The sequence below is a fragment of the Miscanthus floridulus genome, chromosome 3, assembly GCF_019320115.1.
Source record: "Miscanthus floridulus cultivar M001 chromosome 3, ASM1932011v1, whole genome shotgun sequence".
Lineage (NCBI taxonomy): Eukaryota > Viridiplantae > Streptophyta > Magnoliopsida > Poales > Poaceae > Miscanthus > Miscanthus floridulus.
In genome coordinates, this window is record NC_089582.1 from 151,175,200 (window position 1) to 151,195,758 (window position 20,559).

At 41.9% G+C, this 20,559-nt stretch overlaps 2 protein-coding genes and 1 long non-coding RNA gene across 3 annotated transcripts; all 3 read right to left on the minus strand.

The window, feature by feature from the left end:
• Nucleotides 1-682: 682 nt before the first annotated feature.
• LOC136547553 (uncharacterized) lies at nucleotides 683-1,424 on the minus strand. Its single transcript, XR_010781588.1, has 3 exons — nucleotides 1,324-1,424; nucleotides 989-1,146; nucleotides 683-895 (listed from the first exon to the last, which is right to left on the minus strand). It is a non-coding gene; the product is annotated as an uncharacterized lncRNA (long non-coding RNA).
• Nucleotides 1,425-1,884: 460 nt separating this feature from the next.
• LOC136544710 (uncharacterized) lies at nucleotides 1,885-7,214 on the minus strand. Its single transcript, XM_066536775.1, has 6 exons — nucleotides 6,128-7,214; nucleotides 3,802-5,242; nucleotides 2,566-2,719; nucleotides 2,156-2,426; nucleotides 1,956-2,058; nucleotides 1,885-1,894 (listed from the first exon to the last, which is right to left on the minus strand). Exons 1-6 carry the CDS (start codon nucleotides 7,212-7,214, stop codon nucleotides 1,885-1,887), a joined length of 3,066 nt encoding a protein of 1,021 aa, XP_066392872.1.
• A 12,132-nt stretch (nucleotides 7,215-19,346) lies between these two features.
• Nucleotides 19,347-20,355, minus strand: LOC136547554 (senescence associated gene 20-like). The gene has a single exon (XM_066539495.1). The coding sequence runs from the start codon at nucleotides 20,034-20,036 to the stop codon at nucleotides 19,719-19,721; it is 318 nt and encodes a 105-aa protein (XP_066395592.1). The 5' UTR covers nucleotides 20,037-20,355; the 3' UTR covers nucleotides 19,347-19,718.
• Nucleotides 20,356-20,559: the final 204 nt, after the last annotated feature.

The following is a 20,559-nucleotide window of genomic DNA, read 5'->3' on the forward strand; positions in this document are numbered from 1 at the left end:
CTGCATCGTCTTCTTTTTTGTTTTGCCTGGGAAAGAACCAGTTAGCACTATACTCGGTATCTATGTTTAGAGTCTGTACGTACAGATGTTCGGACATAAAAAGATGGTACGTTAAATTTCTTTAAAGCATACCTCTTTGATTTTGATTCTGAAGAGGATGGACGTGGTTGTTTGGCACGCTGATCTTGCTGTGTGTCTGTAGCTTCGGCCGAATCAGTGTCGCTGAAGAGCTTCTTGCGAGCGCCTGTCCGTGTTGTTGGTGACCTTACATAAATTGGGATTGTTTACTGATTATGTATATTGCTTGTAACCAGTATACATGTCTCTATGTACTGCAGAGTTTAAGTGTAGAATGGTGGACTACTATGTACCTGTCGATATCATGTTTGGAGGCATCATGTTGTAGCTCGCTATCATGTGCTGGAGTCTGTAAGACGAAAAAGTTGGTTAGTGGAGTACAGGTAGATCAGCTGGAATGGTTTTGCTAAAGAAGCTGTAAAATTTGCTTACCGATTGTTCAGCGGCCTCAATCAGAAATAGATCTGCTGAATGTTCTGGACTCTCAATGATTGGTATTGGGCTTGTTGTGTGAGGCGGGTGATACTGAGATGTTGCCATGACTTGCAGCTGAGGGCGTTTCGGTGGCCTGTCTAAAACTGCTTTGACCTGGTATTGCCTTTTTTTCATACTTTTGCACGATTCGTCAGTAAGATCAACTGATAACACATATGTCTTGTTAAGTATGTTGTTCATTGCCTGAGGCAATCCTTCTTTTATATGCAATGGGTTTACCAATGCCTGGCACTCTTTTTGAATTATTTTGGTTGCTTCATCATCATATGCAAAGAAGCGTGCTTCATCTGTGTTATCTTTTGCAATAAATGATAATAGGTACCTGTAGAAGTTATAGATAACGAAAGGTGTAGATAGGTTGGAAAATATTCGGTTCATTTACGGACTGAAAATGGAAAAAAAACTGAAAAGTTACCTAGGAACTGTTGTTGTGCCTCCACACTTTGGGCATCTGTAGGTACCATCTAGCTGCTGATCAGCTCTTTTTTTGCATGGCTTGCAAGACATGTACCACCAGTTAGTAGTGTTTGTGATAGACACAATTGTTACTGCAACTTTGTACGGTCCTCTTTCCTGCACGGCAGCAAGTAATTCAGGAGTTTTTATACTCTAATATTTTCTCTCTTTTTTACAGACTTGAACCAAAAAGCTCATATGGCATTGCTGAAAGAGGCACCAAATTTGGCTGGAAGATCTGTAACAGGGTGCTTTTTAGGAGGATGAGTCTATAGGCTTTTGTTGTTGACTTACCATGTCATCAAAGGGATCAATATGGTTCAGGTCAGCTATAGTTCTTTCTGGTAGCTGAATGTCTTGGACCGAAAGTGGAACTGCCTCTTCTTCTGGTGCAGGCTGTTCGATGTAGACTGGTGTATCTTTGAACCTAATGATAGAAAGCATATTAGTACAAGCGCTCAGGCATTTTTATTTTTTTTGTATTTGGGCTGATGTCCATGTGGCTATACCTGGAGTGATAAGCACAGGCATCTGGAATGGTAGGGTTGAAATAGTAAGTGCAAGCTGAGCTTCCAGTTAGGCATGTTTGATCTGCAGCAGCAAAGAAAAAAATGGTTTGTAGTTCATGTATTCAAAAGCTATGCTAGTGTTCAATGTATATGTAAATATATTCAGAAATGTTGAGACCAATCTTGACAAGAAGGCTGTACCATTGTTTTTGAAATCTTCACGCGGTATACAACCAACGACAAGGCAAACAATAAGATTACCAGCTGCAGCATCGTATATGTTGTCGATACTAAAATTTGTGGCATGCTCACCCCATAGGGTAATCTTCATAATATTTTCGCTGCATCAAAGTCGACTATCAGGTACCAGGATAGAAGCAGTGTTATTTAAGTTATTGTACGGTAGGCGATATATACCTTAAATCCTTAATGTAGATTTCTCTGAGTGTTTTAGCCTTTTCCATGTTCTTAGGAACAAATGTGTGAGCTGCTTCATACCTAATGAGATATCCAAGGACATCTGGTAAAAAGAGTGATGCAATCTTATTAGCTAGCAGATTTATACAGCATGTCTAAGAGAAATCTATCTAGAAACGGAAATTGATCAAATAGGTCACCTGTCAGGTTGAATACGACCCGCGCTGGTCTAATGGCTCGTAATGGAGTGATTCTATAAATGTACTCTGGAATTGAGTGTGGAGGATTCCGAACAAGCTCAACTGTTGTGTAGTCTGTAATATCTATCATGAGGTTCTTGTCAACTGGTCTGTAGCTTTTTTTGGCATTCTGGACGACGAATTTCTTAACAACATAAACTTTGCCAACATTGAAAAGACATGCTTTGCCATCGATGAGGTCATCTGAAATTTCAGCATATATGGCATTTCCCTGTCATTGTAGGTACTAAACTGATTAGATTGCATGTGAATGTGTAGGAGCAACTGTTTCTGTTGATTGTAATTATGTGATTCGTATGTTGAACACAAAGATAGCATTGCTTTATTTTGTAAAGAATCAGTATCAGTACCTTTGCGTCCGCCATAACCATCCCAATGTATTGAGGTGGACCCTGTCCATTGTTTTCGTAGTGAATCCACTTCCTAACGACTCGAACAACAATGCCATGTGAATGGCGTCCTTTTTCTAGCTTGTCTAGAAAGACTGGTTCCTGCATGATGGATCTGACACACAAAGAGCAGCAATTTATAAAGCTATTTATGCGTACATATAGTTTGAGGAGAAACCAGATGCACTGAGGCACAGTGGTGCAGGATGTAGAGCCAGGGATGCAAATCATGAGCACCAAAAGTTTTTTTTTTCCGCTGGTGTTTACATAGAAAGGTACAACTGCATGGTGCTACTGCACACCTATGCATATGGTCAGTGCTGATTAAGCCAAAGCACATAGCCATGGTTTTCCAAAGCAAATACATACGTGTACAGTGGTCTATAGCCTCATCTGTGTACTACATAAGACTATACCGGTAAATATTAGTAGGACCAAATGTGGGGATACTGATGAGATGTAGCTATGAAGGCCATTTCAGGTACGAAGTAAGTATAGAATGACTGTGCATTTAGTAGCTAAGGCAGATGCTGAAGAACTTCCTTGTATACAATGTTTCTTGTCTCACTGGAAGGATTGCCATCATCATCTTCTATGTAGATTCTGAGACCTTGTTTTGTCGTTACTCGCGAAACAGCTACATAGAGCTGACCATGTGTGAAGACTGGTTTTTTGAGGTAGATGCCAACAGTTGATAATGTTTGTCCCTGACTTTTATTGATTGTCATGGCATAGCAAACTCTTATAGGATATTGGCGTCGCTGTAGAACAAATGGCCACTTGTTACTTTTGAGAGACAGAGTAATTCATGGAATCGCAAATGTTTGATTTGCATGGCGGCCATTCATAATTTTGGCCTCAATTGTCCATTCTCCTATAGAGGTTACAGTCAGCCTTGTACCATTGCAAAGGCCTGCTCTTTGATTGAGATTACGCAACAGCATTATAGGAACTCCTCGTTTGAGTACAATTCGATGCTGTGGGAAGTTATTACCATTAATTGAGTTAAGGAACTCAATAGGATATAGAAGATCATATGCTTCATGTTGAGCAGTGGCTTTGGCGATAGTATCCGAACTGAGGTATTCTTTTTCTCTGCCGTGAATTAAGGGAACCATGTACTGATTTATTGTATATGCGAGTTCATTTGTTGGAGCTAGTATGGCCCTTTGAGAAAGGTACAAAGGGTCTCTGTACCTGGTTTCAAAGTTAGGATATACTGACTGCACAATGGCTGCAAGTCTATCCTCACCAGGCACTATGAGCAATTCTTCAGGTATTGTAATCCAGCTTGTTTCATCTTCTCCATCCTTTGAAAAGGAGGGTGTTTTACCTTCGCCAATATCTAATATCCATCTGTTGAACAGGGCGACCTCCTGCTGTTGGCGAGCATCATTTGGCGAAGACACCAATCGCATGTTCTGATTTAAGCTGAGCACCTCTACATGAGCCCACAAGCGTGAGGTGATTATAGCAGCATTGATGACATCTTGTTTTGTACCTCCTTCAACTACAGGTAAGATCTGCCTGAGGTCCCCTCCCAGCACGACCACCTTACCACCAAACGGAATATTTGCAGCCTCAGGTTTTTTTACTCTTTCTATGTCACGTAGTGTGCGGTCTAATGCTTCAAAACATTTTCTATTAGCCATAAGGGCTTCGTCCCAAATAATAAGGCTTGTAAGTTCAATAAGCTCTGAAAGCATGGTGCCCCTGCTAACATCACAGATCATATCATCCTCTACTTCACAAGGTATTCTGAATCTTGAATGAGCAGTCCGTCCCCCTGGCAAGAGCAGCGCCGCTACTCCGGACGATGCCACAGTCAGAACAATTTTTTTTTGGCCTCTGAGATAGTTTACTATTCGATTCCATAAATATGTTTTACCAGTTCCCCCATATCCTGATACAAAAAAAAAGCCCGGCTCATTCTGTTGCACTCTGCGGACTATTTTATAGAAGGCATTTCTTTGATCTTCATTAAGGAGAGCAGCTGGACTGTTCATGTCAATCAATGGATCAGCAGGATACGATAGCTCTTCTTCGACAAGGCGATTGTTTTGAGCAGGATAGTCAGCATGTGTCTTTGGAGGTAAGCTGAACTCAGCTATGTTCCTGCCACTCTGAGAAAAAAGAGTGGAAAGCTCATCTAGAAGGTAATCCCTAGCTACTGAATCAGCTAACACATAATTAGGATCACCAATCATATCTCTGTATTGGTAGATGATATCATCGGCTAGATGGTGCCAGATTTTTTCGAAGAAAGTGTTTTCATCACCAACTTCGCAGAAAAGTATCATTGTGACAAATAAGCTACGAAGCTGTGGCGAAGTAGCCCAAGCTGCTGCTTCATCGAAAGCGTTGTACCATTCCTGATCATCACCAAGAAGGCCGCGCGACATGCACGCCTCTTTGAATGTACGATGATATGTTCGGTTGTGGAATCTGAGATGGTCATAGCTTGTTGCACCCTTAACTGTTAGCAGCAACATGCGAAGATAGTAGCGATCCCCAGCTGATGGGTGTACATAGTGAAGACGGCCTATCTTACCATGCTGCTGTTTCCGCTTTGTCCACCTTCTATCTCTTTGATCCCATATCCATTTGGAAGGAAACTCAGGATAGGTCAATGCTCTAGCTTCAGGAAAAAACTCGTTACAGACAAACCACTGAGTTAACATTGTTCTTTTTAAAAACTCGGTAGACACTAATCTATCCATCTTTGCTCTAGCACTAAAAGTTATGAAATTCTCGTTTGGAAGATGTACAGGCATCCTTTCTACTGCTGGATAGTGTCTATGAATATCATAGCCAAACATTCTCCAACATGCATCCTGCTCACAGATATATCTACAGTCAAGATATTCTTTTATCTCATTTATAGTCTTCGTTTCATCATCATACGGCGCCTGCTGGGCTCTCTTGACTCGTTGTAGATAGGCCTTGCTACAATCAGCTCCTTTGGTTACATATTTGAAGAGGTACTTGATGAATGTAGTTTTATTGCACCACTCAACATTGATGTGTGCCTGATATTTTTTAAGGAGGAACATGTTGTATGGAACAACCCATCTGTTATCCATTTGGAGGCGTCCTTTGGAAACAAAGAGATTGTTCTCAGGTCGCCTGTACACAGCAAAGCCAATAGAACTAACTGTAGTTGCAGGCTGGTATGGTTTTGGAAAATGCTTGGAACACTTATTGTTCTTCATGCATGGACATCTAGGATTGGTTTGACCGCAGGGTCCATGTGTCATGTGCTCTGCAACAAGAGCATAGCCTAGTGGATCATTTTTTGGATCGGGCACTTCTGCAGATACATATTTGTCTATCATTGCAGAGGTCGGATCAGATGTATCTCTTGAAGTCTAAAGGATTATGTGCGCATGTGGAAGTCCGCGTTTCTGGAATTCTACAGTGTGGAGCACTGCATTTGAATAGGGCATATTTAGGATCTGGAAGCGCTTGTTGACAAATGGATGTAGATAGAAAGAATGGTTTTTCTGTCCGTAGACGATTATACCTGCGCTGGAAGGTCCAAAGGGTTGACCACATCTAATATCATGCAGAAGTTCTTCTAACTTGATGTTGAACACTCGGACAATTATATCATTCCTATCAGCTGGTGTCTGTCCAGGCTCAAAGATAGCCTCAGAAATCTCTAACCATTTAGGATTACATGTAAATGTAACGAAGAAATCAGGGGGACCGTATTCTCGGCAGATAGCTATACCATCATGATAATTTTGTATCATATAACGTCTACCACCTGTATATGATGCCGGTAATACGGTCATTTTACCAACCTCACTTCCTTGTTCGGAACCTCTGCTAATAGCATCACAGATTCCTTGAATACTTTCCATTCTGATATCAGCCTGGTGATCCATTATATATCTGAGTCTGTTTTCATCGACGCAGGCCCGGGCATCAACCTTGGCCTGAGTTGATAATGGTCCATAACATAAATAAGGATTGGGCTCATTTCTTCGATAGTGGAACATATAGCAATAGTAATCTTGCATGGTTAGCTTGACATGAGCATTCTTTGCTGATTGAGTGGCACCAGTGTATAAAACACCGGTCTGCCAACCACGTTCAGCATATGGAAACAATAGAGGATACTGAAGCGCCATGAAAGCAGGATGCAAAGCAGAGATTTGATCTAGATCTCCTGTCTGTTTCTGCACAATAATGTCCCGCTCAAATTCTTCACAGCTAAAATCACCAACCACAAGCATGGCCAATTGATCTATAGCTGGTAAACTGTACTGAGGCGGATCTCCGTTTTTTGGACCAACAATGCGAATGACAAAGTCTTCAGTGTCATCGCCTGCAAATCTGTCCCTGGCCATTCTAAACTGCTTTGCAAACAAATTATGTTCATCCAACATATTAACTAAAGATTGTACAATAGCAGGATCTAGATCTGATGCTATTGTGTCTTCACTTTCTAATGAGGCAATTCTGTTCTCAACCTCGGCGGATGTATCATACACATATAGCTGAATAAATTTTGGAGGGCGACCATGTGGAGGTATCAAAGAACCGATGCGGTGATGAATCTGTCCACAGATTTTAAACACCGGAGGCCCCCTGCCATCATTCATAGTTCGATCTATCTTGGCTCCCATAGAGGAGAATGCAAAAAGACAATTGTAGCGTCTTATATTCTTCATAAACTTGTTAGAGACCGATCCTCCATCAAATCTTGCCAAAGATGCTAAGGGTTCAGGCCTAGGAAGGAACGGAGGAATAACAATTCGGCCTCCTTTACAGCACTTGTTGTAAATAGGTGATCCAGAAGAGGTGCGTGTGTCTTTACCAACACTTTCAGCGTTCCAGAAAATGGCTTTGCAGCTAGAACACTACTGGGCAGGTGGTCCATGGTATGATCTTCTAGGATAAGAAACTGGTTTATGCATATGTAATAGAGAATTAGACATAGATGAGGTCAGCATCCGTAGGTAGGGCTGGTGATGATGGAAAAGATAGACGCATCATACAAAGGTACGGTCATTACCTTTAAGAGCCTCTACGAAATCATTATCGAACTGAGCACACTGTAAGGTAGCACTATATGCTGAGGCTGCACCTGTAAACAGGGTATAGGAGTGAACCATATTGTAGGGCGAAGTCACGAAACTACTATCTGCTGTAGGCCCTGCTGCAGTACCTCCCCAAACACGGCGATGCTGCTTTAGGAGCTTTCTCCTCTTCTGCCTACACTGTGCTGGATCAGTACTTTGAATAGGAGATGACGAGTTATTTCCTGGTCAAAGGACAGAATAGGTAAGACGAAGATTTATACAACATTCTTGCGTCACATGAGGCTATACACAGTAGGGTACATACGTGGTGTTGATCGGCGGAACCTCGCTGCGCCAGCAGCAGAGGCGCGTATATCCACCGAAGCATCCACTGAGTAATATAGGTAGCCACTGTTAGCTAGCATAGTTCAGGGAAATAGTGATCCCACTGAATATAGCAGCGGTCACTGAAAGTGTAGATATGTAATAAAAATAGAGCACAGTCTACATACGTGTTTGCTGAGCAGGCATACCAGTTTGATATTCCATAGACGATGAAGGCTGTGCGTCTTACCATGAATCTAAAACAATGAACCCTTTTTTTTTTGGAAGAAGCATTTGAAAAAAAGGTTATGCGGTGATTATGGGTCTGCAGCATACATTGGTTAACCCAGAATAAGAGCGCACAAACAATCTGATAGTACCAGGGAATTGGTATAATTCATGACTTGATGCAGCTTTTTTGTGGGCTATACTTGATTCTATAACAGTCTAATATACCTAGTATGATACGCATGATTTTGTTAATATGCACTGGAGAATCCAGGGAAAGAGTACACAAACAGGCCATTCATTGATGTGCATTTTGTTGCTGCTATTCATGGTTTTATAAGAGCGTAATGTAGCGAATATGTTTGACATGAGTAATGGAGAAGGCAAAACATTAGTATATGAAACAGGGAAGTTCAGGGACAGGCACAAATATAGATGTATGTTAAGTTTTTGTTGACGCAGTAAGAGTGGTAGAAGAACGATAAGATTACAAACGAGTTTATAAAGAGTCAAACTGGGACCGGAGCATACAGTGCTGAAGGAATCCAAACGAATTACATGGAGATGAGAGGTACAATATGGATGTATAAACAGATCGGCGCTGAATGAGGTGTAACTGAAGTGACTTTATTTAGACTTCTTATACTTAATGGTGCGATGCGTACAATGAAAGCAGGAAAGAATACATCAAGGCTGACAAGAAATTGTAAGTCTACAAACATGCTGACACTCAATCTGGCGACAGCACGCTGAGTTCATCTAACAACTGCTGTGCGAACGCTGCAACAGCCGACAATGGTCTAACATCGTGACTGGGCGCTGCCACGATCAATCTAGCAAGCTGAGCTCCTCTATTTGCAATGCAGAATAGATGGCGAGCTAAATCCCTATATAATTGAAGGGCATGGACACTATAATCAAGAAGAACAAATCCATAAATCCCCTGTAGAACTATAAGAGCCTGCAATGCCGCAACTTCGTAGGCCACGGCAGGATCCACAGCAGGCTCAGCCCAGAAAAAGAGTGTTGTTGAGGGTCCCTGGACCATACCGGGGGCCAAATCAACCTCTATACCGTACATATCTTTACCATCCTGTACCATTTCATGTATATAGGATACATAAGGTAGGCAGCACCGGTGAGCAACCTCTTGCAACATAGCTACGTAGGACAATTTGATAAAAAACATATCTAACACACGGAGCGAAAGTAGCAGTCTAAATGTGAGCACACTTTTTGGGTTGCGGCCTCTGTCTGCCAGGTACAAATATGTAGGGCCTTTTAAAAACAGAAGTTAATTTAAAAATCACTTTGCAATTTTTTTTTTGCAAACGAAAAACAACAATGGATCTTCGGACAGTTCCAACAACCGTACGCGTCCTTTGAACGATTTTGCAAAGGTGGCAGAAGAGCAAGGGAATATCAGTTTCATAACATAGCACAAACACTGAGAAAACAAAGAAACATATATACTGAACAATGCATATAATACCTGGACGCGAAGATAGTCCAAGCACAGAGTATCTCAGGTAGGTCGATATCCAATTGAGCACCAGGAACAACAATGGCAGCAATGTTCGGCCAATGACAGCTCCGAACAACAACGATGCAAACCTGCGTCAAAGAGTTTTGCGACGAAGCCATGAGAACCACGTAAATAAACCGATCTATCGATAAGCAAACCTAGCAGAACAAATATACAGAAGCCGCATTAGGGTAGAAGGCATCAAGTGGCAGGGAGTGGAGAACGTACGCACGCAATCAGTCGAGTTCAGCGAAGCAGGCGAGGTAGGAGCAAACAGCGGCGTTGTCCCTGAGCGAACAATGCTGCGAACCTGCGTCAAAAAGTTTAGAGACGAAGGCATCAGAACCAGGCAAATCAACCGATCTATCTATAAGCAAATCTAGCAGAATAGATATACACAGGCCGCATTAGGGTAGATGGCATCGAGTGTAACTGGTACAACATCCTGATGTTTTAGATTAAAGCTGTCACTTAGAATTTTGAGGCCCTGCAGGTGGCTGTTTCTTGACAAATTAACATCAATTAATGCTTGATTTGTATCAGGTGGGAAATGTACATTGGGTCTGTTACAGCTTGAATGACATCAAATTGTATTGTCTAGAAACCAGTTTTTGAGAAGCGAAAAATGAGCTAACTATATTTTTTGAACGAAAGCCTACGTGGAGCGCTCACATGTGATAGCTGACAGGTTACCCAAGCTTGTACACAAGCTTGATAGTTGACAGCGTACACAAGCTTGCACACAATGTAGCTATAGATAAATTAAAGCATGGTTCCACCAATCCCTATTTATTTATTACCTTCTTATAATTTCAATTGTCTAAAGAATCTGAATGCATATACGAGATTTTCCCTTTTTCTAACCACATTGGCAATAACCACGGGTTATACTGGAACGACACTTAAAGGACGAGGCATCAAAGCACGCCTCGTTTTCTAGTGTTTTTCCTATTTCTAACTACCACGCCTAATGATACCATTACTATCCTATTTTTTCTTTTGTAAGACTCGCTTATGTCTCTTTTTGTAGGTAGCTGTGGATTAGAGTCCCCTAGCTATTTATGAACAAATAGACTATGATATGTATCGCTGCTATAATTGTTGTCCATGTATTCTCCCGCCTATACTACTTTTCAGACTCTCTCTAAGTGTAATACCTATTGGAGTCTCCTGGTTCAAGACGTCACCTCCTCTCCCTCTCTCATTTTCCAGATTCTTCTCTCTGTTTTCTCTCCAAATCTGTTTATTTCAGTCTGCTCCTATATTCCGATTTCATACCATCTTATTTCTCTTTTCTTTTATCTTTTTTTTAGCTCTGTTTGTTTTGAACTCCCTTTTTTTGGTTTATTTTGGTCTGAAAAAACTATAGTTGTAACTTGTTTCTTCTATTTCTCTCATAACCATTCAAAACTTGTTCTTTTTTTGTGTCTCGAAGGAACCACCTAATCTATAGTTGTATCTTTTTTTTCTATCTCAGTTTCATAGCCTCTACATTGGCTCTGTTACATCTTGAAGGACACTAAACTGTATGCTCTAGAAAGCATTTTTTGACAAGTGAAAAATTAGGTGACTATATTTGTTGACAGAAAGTTTACGTGGAGCGCCCACATGTGATACCTGACAGCGTACCCAAGCTTGTACACAAGCTTGATAGCTGCCAGTGTACACAAGCCTGTACACAATCTAGCTATACATAAATTGAAGCATGGTTTAACCAATTCCTACTTATCTCTTACCTTGCTATACTGTGAATTGTGTAAACAATTTGAATACATATACGAGATGTTCCCTTTTTCTAACCACATCGGCAACAACTGGGGGTTATACTGGAACGACACTAAAAGGAGGGCGCATCAAAGCACGCTTCGTTTTGTAGTGTTTTTCCTATTTCTAACTACTATGCTTAATGATATCATTACTATCGTACTGCTTCTTTTCTAAGACTCGCTTATGTCTTTTTTTTTAGCTAGCTGTGGCTTAGATCCCCCTAGCTATTTATGAACAAATAAAGTCTGATATGTATCGCTGCTACAATTGTTCTCCATGTATTCTTCCGGCTGTACTACTTTTCAGACTCTTTCGAAGCGTAACACCTATTGGACTCTTGTGGTTGAAGACCACACCTCCTCTCCCTCTCTCTTTTTTCAGATTCTTGTCTCTGCTATCTCTCCAGATCTGTTTATTTCCGTCTGCTCCTATATTCCGATTTCATATCATCTTAGTCTTCTTTTCTTTCATTTTTTTAGTAACTTTTTTTGTGCACTACCTTTTTTTTCCTTCTGTTCTTTTTTGTCCAACAATTATAGCTGGAACTTGTTTCCTCTATTTTTCTGATAACCATAAAAGACTTTTTCTTCTTTTTTTGTTTGAAAGGAACCACGTACTCTATACTGTAATCTGTTTTTCGAATTTCAGTTTAATAATCTAGCACAAACAATGAGAAAACAACGAAGCATATATACTGAACAAAGCATGTAACACCTGGACAACGAAACATATATACTAACCTAGCATCAAAGCACGATTCGTTTTCTAGTCTTTGTCCTATGTCTAACTACTACGCCTAATGATAGTATCTTCTTTTTTAAGACTCGCTTATGTCTCTTTTTTTAGCTAGTTGTGGGCTAGAGTCCCCTAGCTATCTATGAACAAATACAGTCTGATATGTATCGCTGCTACAATTCTTTTCCATGTATTCTTCCGCCTATACTACTTTTCAGACTCTTTCCAAGCGTAACACCTATTGGAGTCTCCTGGCTCAAGACCACACCTCCTCTCCCTCTCTCTTTGTTAAGATTTTTCTCTCTGCTATCTCTCCAGATCTGTTTATCTCCAGATCTTTTTTTTTTTGAAATCCCTTTTTTTTTCGTCTGTTTTTTTGTCCCAAACAATTATACCTGAAACTTGTTTCCTCTATTTCTCTGATAACCATCAAAAACTTGTTCTTCTATTTTTGTTTGAAAGGAACCACCTACTCTATACTTTTTTTTTCGAATTTCAGTTTAATAACTCTGTTTCTCTCATAACCATTAAAAACTTGTTCTTCTATTTTGGTTTGAAAGGAACCACGTACTCTATACTTTTATCTTTTTTCCGAATTTCAGTTTAATAACCTAGCACAAACAATGAGAAAACAACGAAACATATATACTGAACAAAGCATGTAATACCTGGACGCGAAGACAGTCCAATAAGATCGATTCTCAGCTAGGCCGCTATCCAATTGACCACCAGGAACAACAACGGCAGCAATGTTCGGCCAACGACACCTCTGAACAACACCGATGCGAACCTGCGTGAAAGAGTTTTGAGAAGAAGGCATCAGAACCAGCCAAATCACCCGATGTATGTCTAAGCAAACCTAGCCGAACAGATATACAGAGGCCGCATTAGGGCAGAATGCATCGAGTGCGACAGAGGCGAAAACTTACGCAGGAAATTTCTGAAGTTCAGCGAAGCAGGCGAGGTAGGATCAAACAGCGGCGTTGTCCCTGAGTGCGTCCATCTTTCCCCCCTTTCCAACCCCTCTTCCCCTCTACTTCCCCCTCCGGTCCAAAACCTCGCTCGCCCCCCCACCCCCCTGAATCCGCCAGACACAGCGCAACCGGAGTAAGAACGCGAGCAGGAATTGCGGCGCAGACAGGAGGCGCGAAGCGAAATCTTGGAAAGAACGAAGACGAAGAAGAAGGCGAAGAAGAAGCGCTCCGGCGGCGCAGACAGGACTCTTTCCCCCCTTTTGAACCCCTCTTACCGCGTCTCCCCCTCCCCCCCCCCCCTCCTCCCCCCCCCCCGAATCCGCCAGGCGCGGCGCAACCGGAGGAAGAACGCGAGCAGGAAGGCCGGTGCAGACAGGAGGTGCGACGCGAACTCTTGGAACGAAGCAAACCGACGCCAAAGACCTCCGGCGGCGCAGACAGGAAACGCGACGGGAAGAACAAAGAGGAAGACGAAGAGGTCCGACGAGAACGCCGGCAACAGAGGAGCGCGGCGTGGAGGACGAAGCAGGAGGACAAGAGCGAGGAAAGCGGTCGGGGCGAGTAGGACGAGGACTGACCCTGCCGGTCGAAGGCAGCCCAAATGCGAGGCCAAGAAAGCCGATCGGGGAGAAACCGATGCGCTTCGCCATGGATACCGAGGACAGCCGAAGCTAACGGATTCTTACGAAAACCATGGTCAGAAGCCGGAAGCGAAGAGGTAAAGTAAAAAGCAGAGCTGACTAACGGCATCATGACCGTTGAGGCCGCAATCGCACGGACGGTAAAAATGTGGGCGACGTGGACGGTGGTTCCTTCGGGAAACCACCGCGGGCTTGTTTAGGTAAATATCAGAGATGTCCACTGTGTTATATGGTATCTCGGTTGCTAGCCTAGGCGAGGCGAATAAAAGAGGTAGCTTAGCTTAGCTTGCTCGCCTGTTCACTTGCTCGTAAACGATCGTAAATTTTCAGTCGAGAATAGTATTTTTTTCTCACATCAAACCAGCCAGCAGTAAATAATCCACGATCGTTTACGGCCTCCCGAACAGGCTGAAGGATGCGCGGAAATGGAATGGATGGATTATGCTATGCTATGCGCCACCAACACCATACCGTCCCTGCACTCCATCTAACTGATACGTACGTGCATGCTCCTATGAACTACCTGGTGCTAAAAGTTCTCTTTCACAAATTAAAGAGGGTTACTGTTGACCAAAATTATCAAAAGGGCTGATTATTAATTGTCCCAGGAACTACAACAGAACTAGCTTATTAGCCGGTTTTGGTAATTTATCAAAATGCAGAACAGACTTCACCATTGCCTTCCTCTTGTCGAGACAACTGGAAAACATATAAAGATAGTTCAATTTCGAGTTTGGATGAAGAAAATGCAACTTTGAAAAAACCATCTAGCAGAAAATAGACTTAATCGACTTTCCAAACCCGTTAACCCGATTTCGTAAACTTCTCTAAATTGAAGATTGAACTTCACCATTGTGTTTCTCTCGTCGACATAGTCAAAACTATATATATATATATATATATATAGACACACACACACACACACCCGATTTGGAGTGTGGATGAAGAAACCATGCTCTCGGGAAGATTTCGCTTGGCAGAAACATGCTCAACCAGTCTTGGCAAGCCAGTTCGAGATTGAGTTGTATTTTGACGTGATTTGATTATAAGTTTGACCCATAAGACCACTCCCTTCTTATAAATATAAGTGGATCACGACGGATTGATGTATCAACACAATCGAATCAAAATCAATATAATGTTTACCTCTCTCTTGCCCTAATCTCTTTCAACTCCATCTCCATGTTGTTGATCTCTTAATATAGCGACAGAGGACGACACCCTAGACTTGTTGGCCTACATAAGACAACCCACCGATGTCCTTGTTCCAACAGAGTCCCTCACGGGCGAGAGCTTCGAGGCTTCCTTGCTATCTACATTCTGCCTGGTGATCTGTCGGCAATAAGTTAAGGGACACACAATGCCTACAATCCTTACATCAGAATCCATTCATCGCGTCACTTCAGTTGAACAGTTCTCTATGTACCATATAATGTCATTGTCTTGACAAAATACTTACCAATGAATTGCCTTTTGGGGCACACGCTGATAGAGCTGGCTTAATAATTGCATTTGTTCCGTGATGATGGTGAACTCTTTATGTAAAAAAACCTAAAGGCCCTTTGGGACGTATGAATTTCGCATGAATTATATAGGAATTTGAATTGTATCAATTCATTTTATATAGGAGAAACGTAGGAACAAAAAAAATTAGTCTATGCCTGTTTAGATCATCGGCTAAAAATTAGCTCCTATAAAAAAAACCTTTCTCCTACCCTTTTTCTCTCAGCCGGCTAGAGAGAGAATAGAGGATAGAGATGGCTCTTTTGATACCTATAGCACTTTTAGTCCTTGCTAGGTGGGTTTGAAGAACCAATGAACTAACAATTAGCTGGGGGCTTTCGCTAAACTTTAACCCACCTATTAGCCCTTTTTTTTATCCTAAAGGTCTAAAGTTTGCAACCAGTTGTTAGCCCATAAGATCTAAATGTGCCCTAAGTTTTTTATTATTTTGTATAAATTAAAAGAGAATAGATAAGTAAAGTGTTAGATATCAACGAATCTCTGTTGTCTCTAGTTCTAACTGATACACATGCGTGGTTTTCCCAACACTGATTCCGATCGAACCTAATGCATGCCGCTGTCCTGGTGGTGCTCTTAATTCGTTCAGTCTTGAGAGTATGAACGTCGACGAGGAGACATAAATAGATATTCCTATTCGGCAGCATATACTGTGTATAGCATAGATGCCGATGCGTAGTCAGTAGTCACTCACTACTCAGCGTTACTTCCTCAGTTCCAAATTATCTATCGCTTTTGATTTCCATGCCACAAGTTTTACTTAATTTATAGAAAATACGTACAACATTTATATCTCTAAATAAACTTATTAAAATCTAGATTCAAAGATCTTTTCAATGATACCAATTATGTATCATAAATATTAATTTTTTTAATATATATTTTTGTTAAAGTTGTTTCTAAGCAAAAACGACAGATATTTTTGGAATAGATGGAGCACTCGTTAGTCCGTACTCACTCTTGTTAATTATTAGTAGTACTCGTACTTTGTATCAGAGACGTGCACTTTGTTATCTCGGTTGGTCGCCTCTGGTAGGCGAATGAATAAAAGAGATAGCTTGCTTAGGCCTTGTTTAGATGCCATCTAAATTCTAAGTTTTTTTACTTTCTCTTCATTATATTAATTTTTAGCCATTTGTATGGAGTATTAAATATAGGTAAAAAAATAACTAATTACATAGTTTAGTTGGAAATCACGAGATGAATCTTTTGAGTCTAGTTGGTCCACGCTTGGACAACATTTACCAAATAAAACGAAAGTTGTATTATTCATCGGGTTCATTTTTTTTTACAAAGTGAACGAGGCCTTAATCACTAGCTTTGGAGAAGGATATGGATGGAAATAGAAAATGGAAAATAGAATAATGGATATGGATTATGCTATGCGACACCAACACCATATCACGCGCGCAAGACTCTGTGTAACCTGCTGCTAATAGTAATACTACATCTGTTACATTTTATCTGGCGCATACGTATATCAAGATTCGAACTTTAAAAACTTTGATCAATAATTAGACTAATAATTTTTACCTATTATAATACAAACTATATGATTAGATTTGTAAGAAATTATACTACCCAATAATTATAAATTTATAAGCATAAATAATATAATATAAAGTAAATGAATGATCAAAGTGTAATATAGAAGACCGTGTCATTCTAATTTGCGCCAGATAAAATGGAACGGAGGGACTATAATCCCTGTTAACTGTGTAGGCATGGGTTTTTTCGATAAAGAAAACTTTATTAAAGTCAAGATCGCGAGTTGATACAAGGACCTTTTAAAAAAATTGAAAAGACAAGACACACCAACAACACTCAATTCGAGAACTAGACTTTCACCCAAATATCCGAGTAAAGAACTTCTTGTCCAAAATAAGGCTTTAGTTGTAACTTGTAACGGTCTGCCGTCTGCACAAGGATGGGGAGGAGGGCCAAGTTACATGATGGCAGTAATATAAGAAAGAGAAAGAAAAAGACGCTTTTATACAAGTCGCCTGGTTGAAGAATTCAGATGCTGTTCACACAAAAAAAAAATCAGATGCAGACGCTAGTTAGATAAGGAAACATTTGTGGCTTCTAGTGATGAAATGGATCGAAGGTTTATACCTATACGGGTGCAAGAGGCGAAGAAGGATGGATGCCGTGACAGTACTGAGAGTCAGAGTCGCCCATAGCCCATCTACTATCTATGTGGACTGTGTGTGGAGTGGAGTTTGCTTGATAGATAAATTTATAAGATTATCTTAAATTAGTACTTTAATTTGATCGAATTTTATAAAAAGAAGAGAGCCCCAAGACTTAGAACACAAAATCAATATCATTAAATGCATCATGAGAACCGAGCGGGGGCTCGGTTGGTCAGCTGAGCAGGGGCTCAGGCGGTCCGCCCGTGGTTCGAGCGCCGGCTCCCGCGCGGCGCCTCACCTTTCTTCTTAAGAGTATCCGGGGGACTCCCCGTGTGTTCAAAAAAAAAGACATCATAAAATATGTTTTTATAATATGTTCATTTGATGTAATAAATATTTTTTTATAAATTCAAGGAAACATAAGAAGCTTGACTTAAGATAACTCTACAAATTAATTTGTTGAGAGATAGAGAAAGTATTTGTTTTGAATGTTGATTGATGTGAGATATAGAAGGGCGGCTAAAATCCTCATGTCGCCTGCTCGCCGTCAACTTTTGTGGTCGCCCCTTTTAATTTACTTTAGAGATTAATTAACTTTATGAAAATTAATTAAAAATGGTGGCGGCGTGAACTTTGGCCAGAGGTTAAGCTTGCTTTCCGCCGGGTAACTTGAAAGGCCAAGTCGTTGTTGTTTTGTTGATAAGGCCAAGTTGTTGTTGAATTACTAAAAGCAGAGCAGACCTGTCATTGATTCGATCATAACTAAAGGATTTGACGAGTCATGCGACCTTTTCCGCTTTCTTTTCTTTAAGCTCAAATCCAGGCAGGCAGGCAGGCACATACTACTAGTACCTTGCTCAAATCCAATTGAATTGATGCATGCGGTCAAAGTTTGAGATACATAGGTCAAGGATTATTAATTACATGGCTGGACATATATAACAGTGATGTCGCATCGTCCATGTGATGTGATCCTATTTAGAATCAACATCTATCCGGCACGCCAAAACACTCATACGATCCATATTCGTTAGACAAATAATCATCGTATCTCATGCGATCCATATCCAGCAGGTAAATAATCACCGCATGGAGACACCGGAAGGCAAGTAAATAAAATAAAATAAAACTCACAGAATCACCGGTACGTAAATAATCACCGCATGGAGACACTGTAAGGCAAGTAAATAAAATAGAATAAAACGGAAAGAGAATTATGGGAAGAGAAAGGAATTTATTGGAATATCACCACACAATGATCATGATAGTGATCCAAATCTCGTTCGTCGTTCTTCGTGTTGCTGGTTGACAACAAATACTTTCCCCCCAAAAAATGAATTATTGCCATGCCTCATGTGAGCTAGGATATTGTAAGTCCGAGTATACATATTTTGGTAAGGCAGAACATGCATAAATTCAATTTGATGTCTAGCAATAAATTTTTAGCCTTTGAGGCAACTGATGTTTGTCGTAACTTTCAAACAAAAACTCCAAGCCTAGCTTTTATTTCAAATTCATTACGATAATAAATGTGTTTCTAGACATTATCATAGTATAATACACGTGAAAAATTGAATTGATATATTCTTGATTTTGACTTGGCTAACAAACATCTCATTTAATTTATGTTGCACCCGTTGCAACGCACGAGCACCCATCTAGTCAATTAAATAAAAATAAACTAGGGTATACTCCTACTTTAGCAGTAGCAAGTAATAACAGATTATATATTAATAGTCTGTGATCCTATTTAGAATCAATTAATAAAATAACTAGTAGCAATAATAATAATTTATAGATATGTAAAATTAAACGGAGGATCGTAGAAGGTTTACGATGAATGAATAATTAAGCAGGCAATATACGGAACACAATAATAATGATACTAGTGTTTTATTGGAGTACAATAATACTAGTGGGTTGCAGTAGTACAAGCCGAATAATAAAGCAGGAGCAGCAGGACACGAGGAGGAGCGCGACGCCGCCATGGATCAGCGGCGGCGACGAATTGGGGTGGGTCCCACCGTACAATACGTAGGTATACGGTACGTACAGGATACACACCCGACTAGAGTAGTACTCAATGACGACGACGATAGTGAAAGAAAAGGCGCGAGCAAAAATCCAATATAATATACGACGACGACGACGACTTGGGTGATGTGATCTGATCTGATTAATCCAATCCAATCCAATTCCAATGGATGGGAATCGATCGATGATGGTGATCAGAGTCAGAGGGCGAGGAGGAGGCCCGGCAGCGAGTTGGTGGCGCTGTCGGGGCGGCGGCTCTGCCACACGCACTTGGCGGATGCGGAGGCGGCGACGGCGGCGAGGCGGGTGACGGTGAGGTCGGTGTTGAAGTACTCGCGGAGCTGGGTGATCACCCCATCGGGGCCCACGGTCCAGGCGTGCACCCAGTAGCAGCGCCCCTCCTGCCCCTCGGCGATGACGGTGCTGCTGCTGGTGGAGGCGCCGAGCGCGTCCACGGAGCGCGGGACGAAGCGGAAGCCGCTGCCGCTGCCGCTGCCGCCGGTGAGGAGGCGCATCATGTGCTGGTGCTTGGGCGGGCCATGGAACCACCACTCGAGGTCGGGCGCGAGCAGCGACTGCACGGCGGCGTGGTCCCGGGCGTTGAGCGCCTCGTACAGGCGGAGGACCAGGAACTTGTTGCGCTGCTCCGGAGTCTCCGGCGGGTCGATGCCTATCTCGTCGCCCTCTCCGGCGGTGGCGCCGCGCACTGGTCCAGCTCCAGCTCTCTCCAGCTTAGAAGTAGAAGACGCCGCCAGCTCCTTAATTACGCGAGGACAGACGACGGTGGTTGGGTCGATCTGCTTGCGTGTGCGTGTGCGTGGGCGGCTGGCCAACCCAAGGGGGCTCGCCTGCCTTTTATAGACACGTCCAGCCCAGACCTGCTGAGTAGCCGCTGACGCGCAAACGGACGCGGACACGCGGCTGGGTGGTTGTGCTTCCGTTCCCAGCCGGAACCTCCCTCCGGAATCCGGAACCCGCCGCAAGCGTAGCGTTCCGAGTTCCGACTCAGGAGCAGGACGGAGCTGTTTGGACCCTGACGCG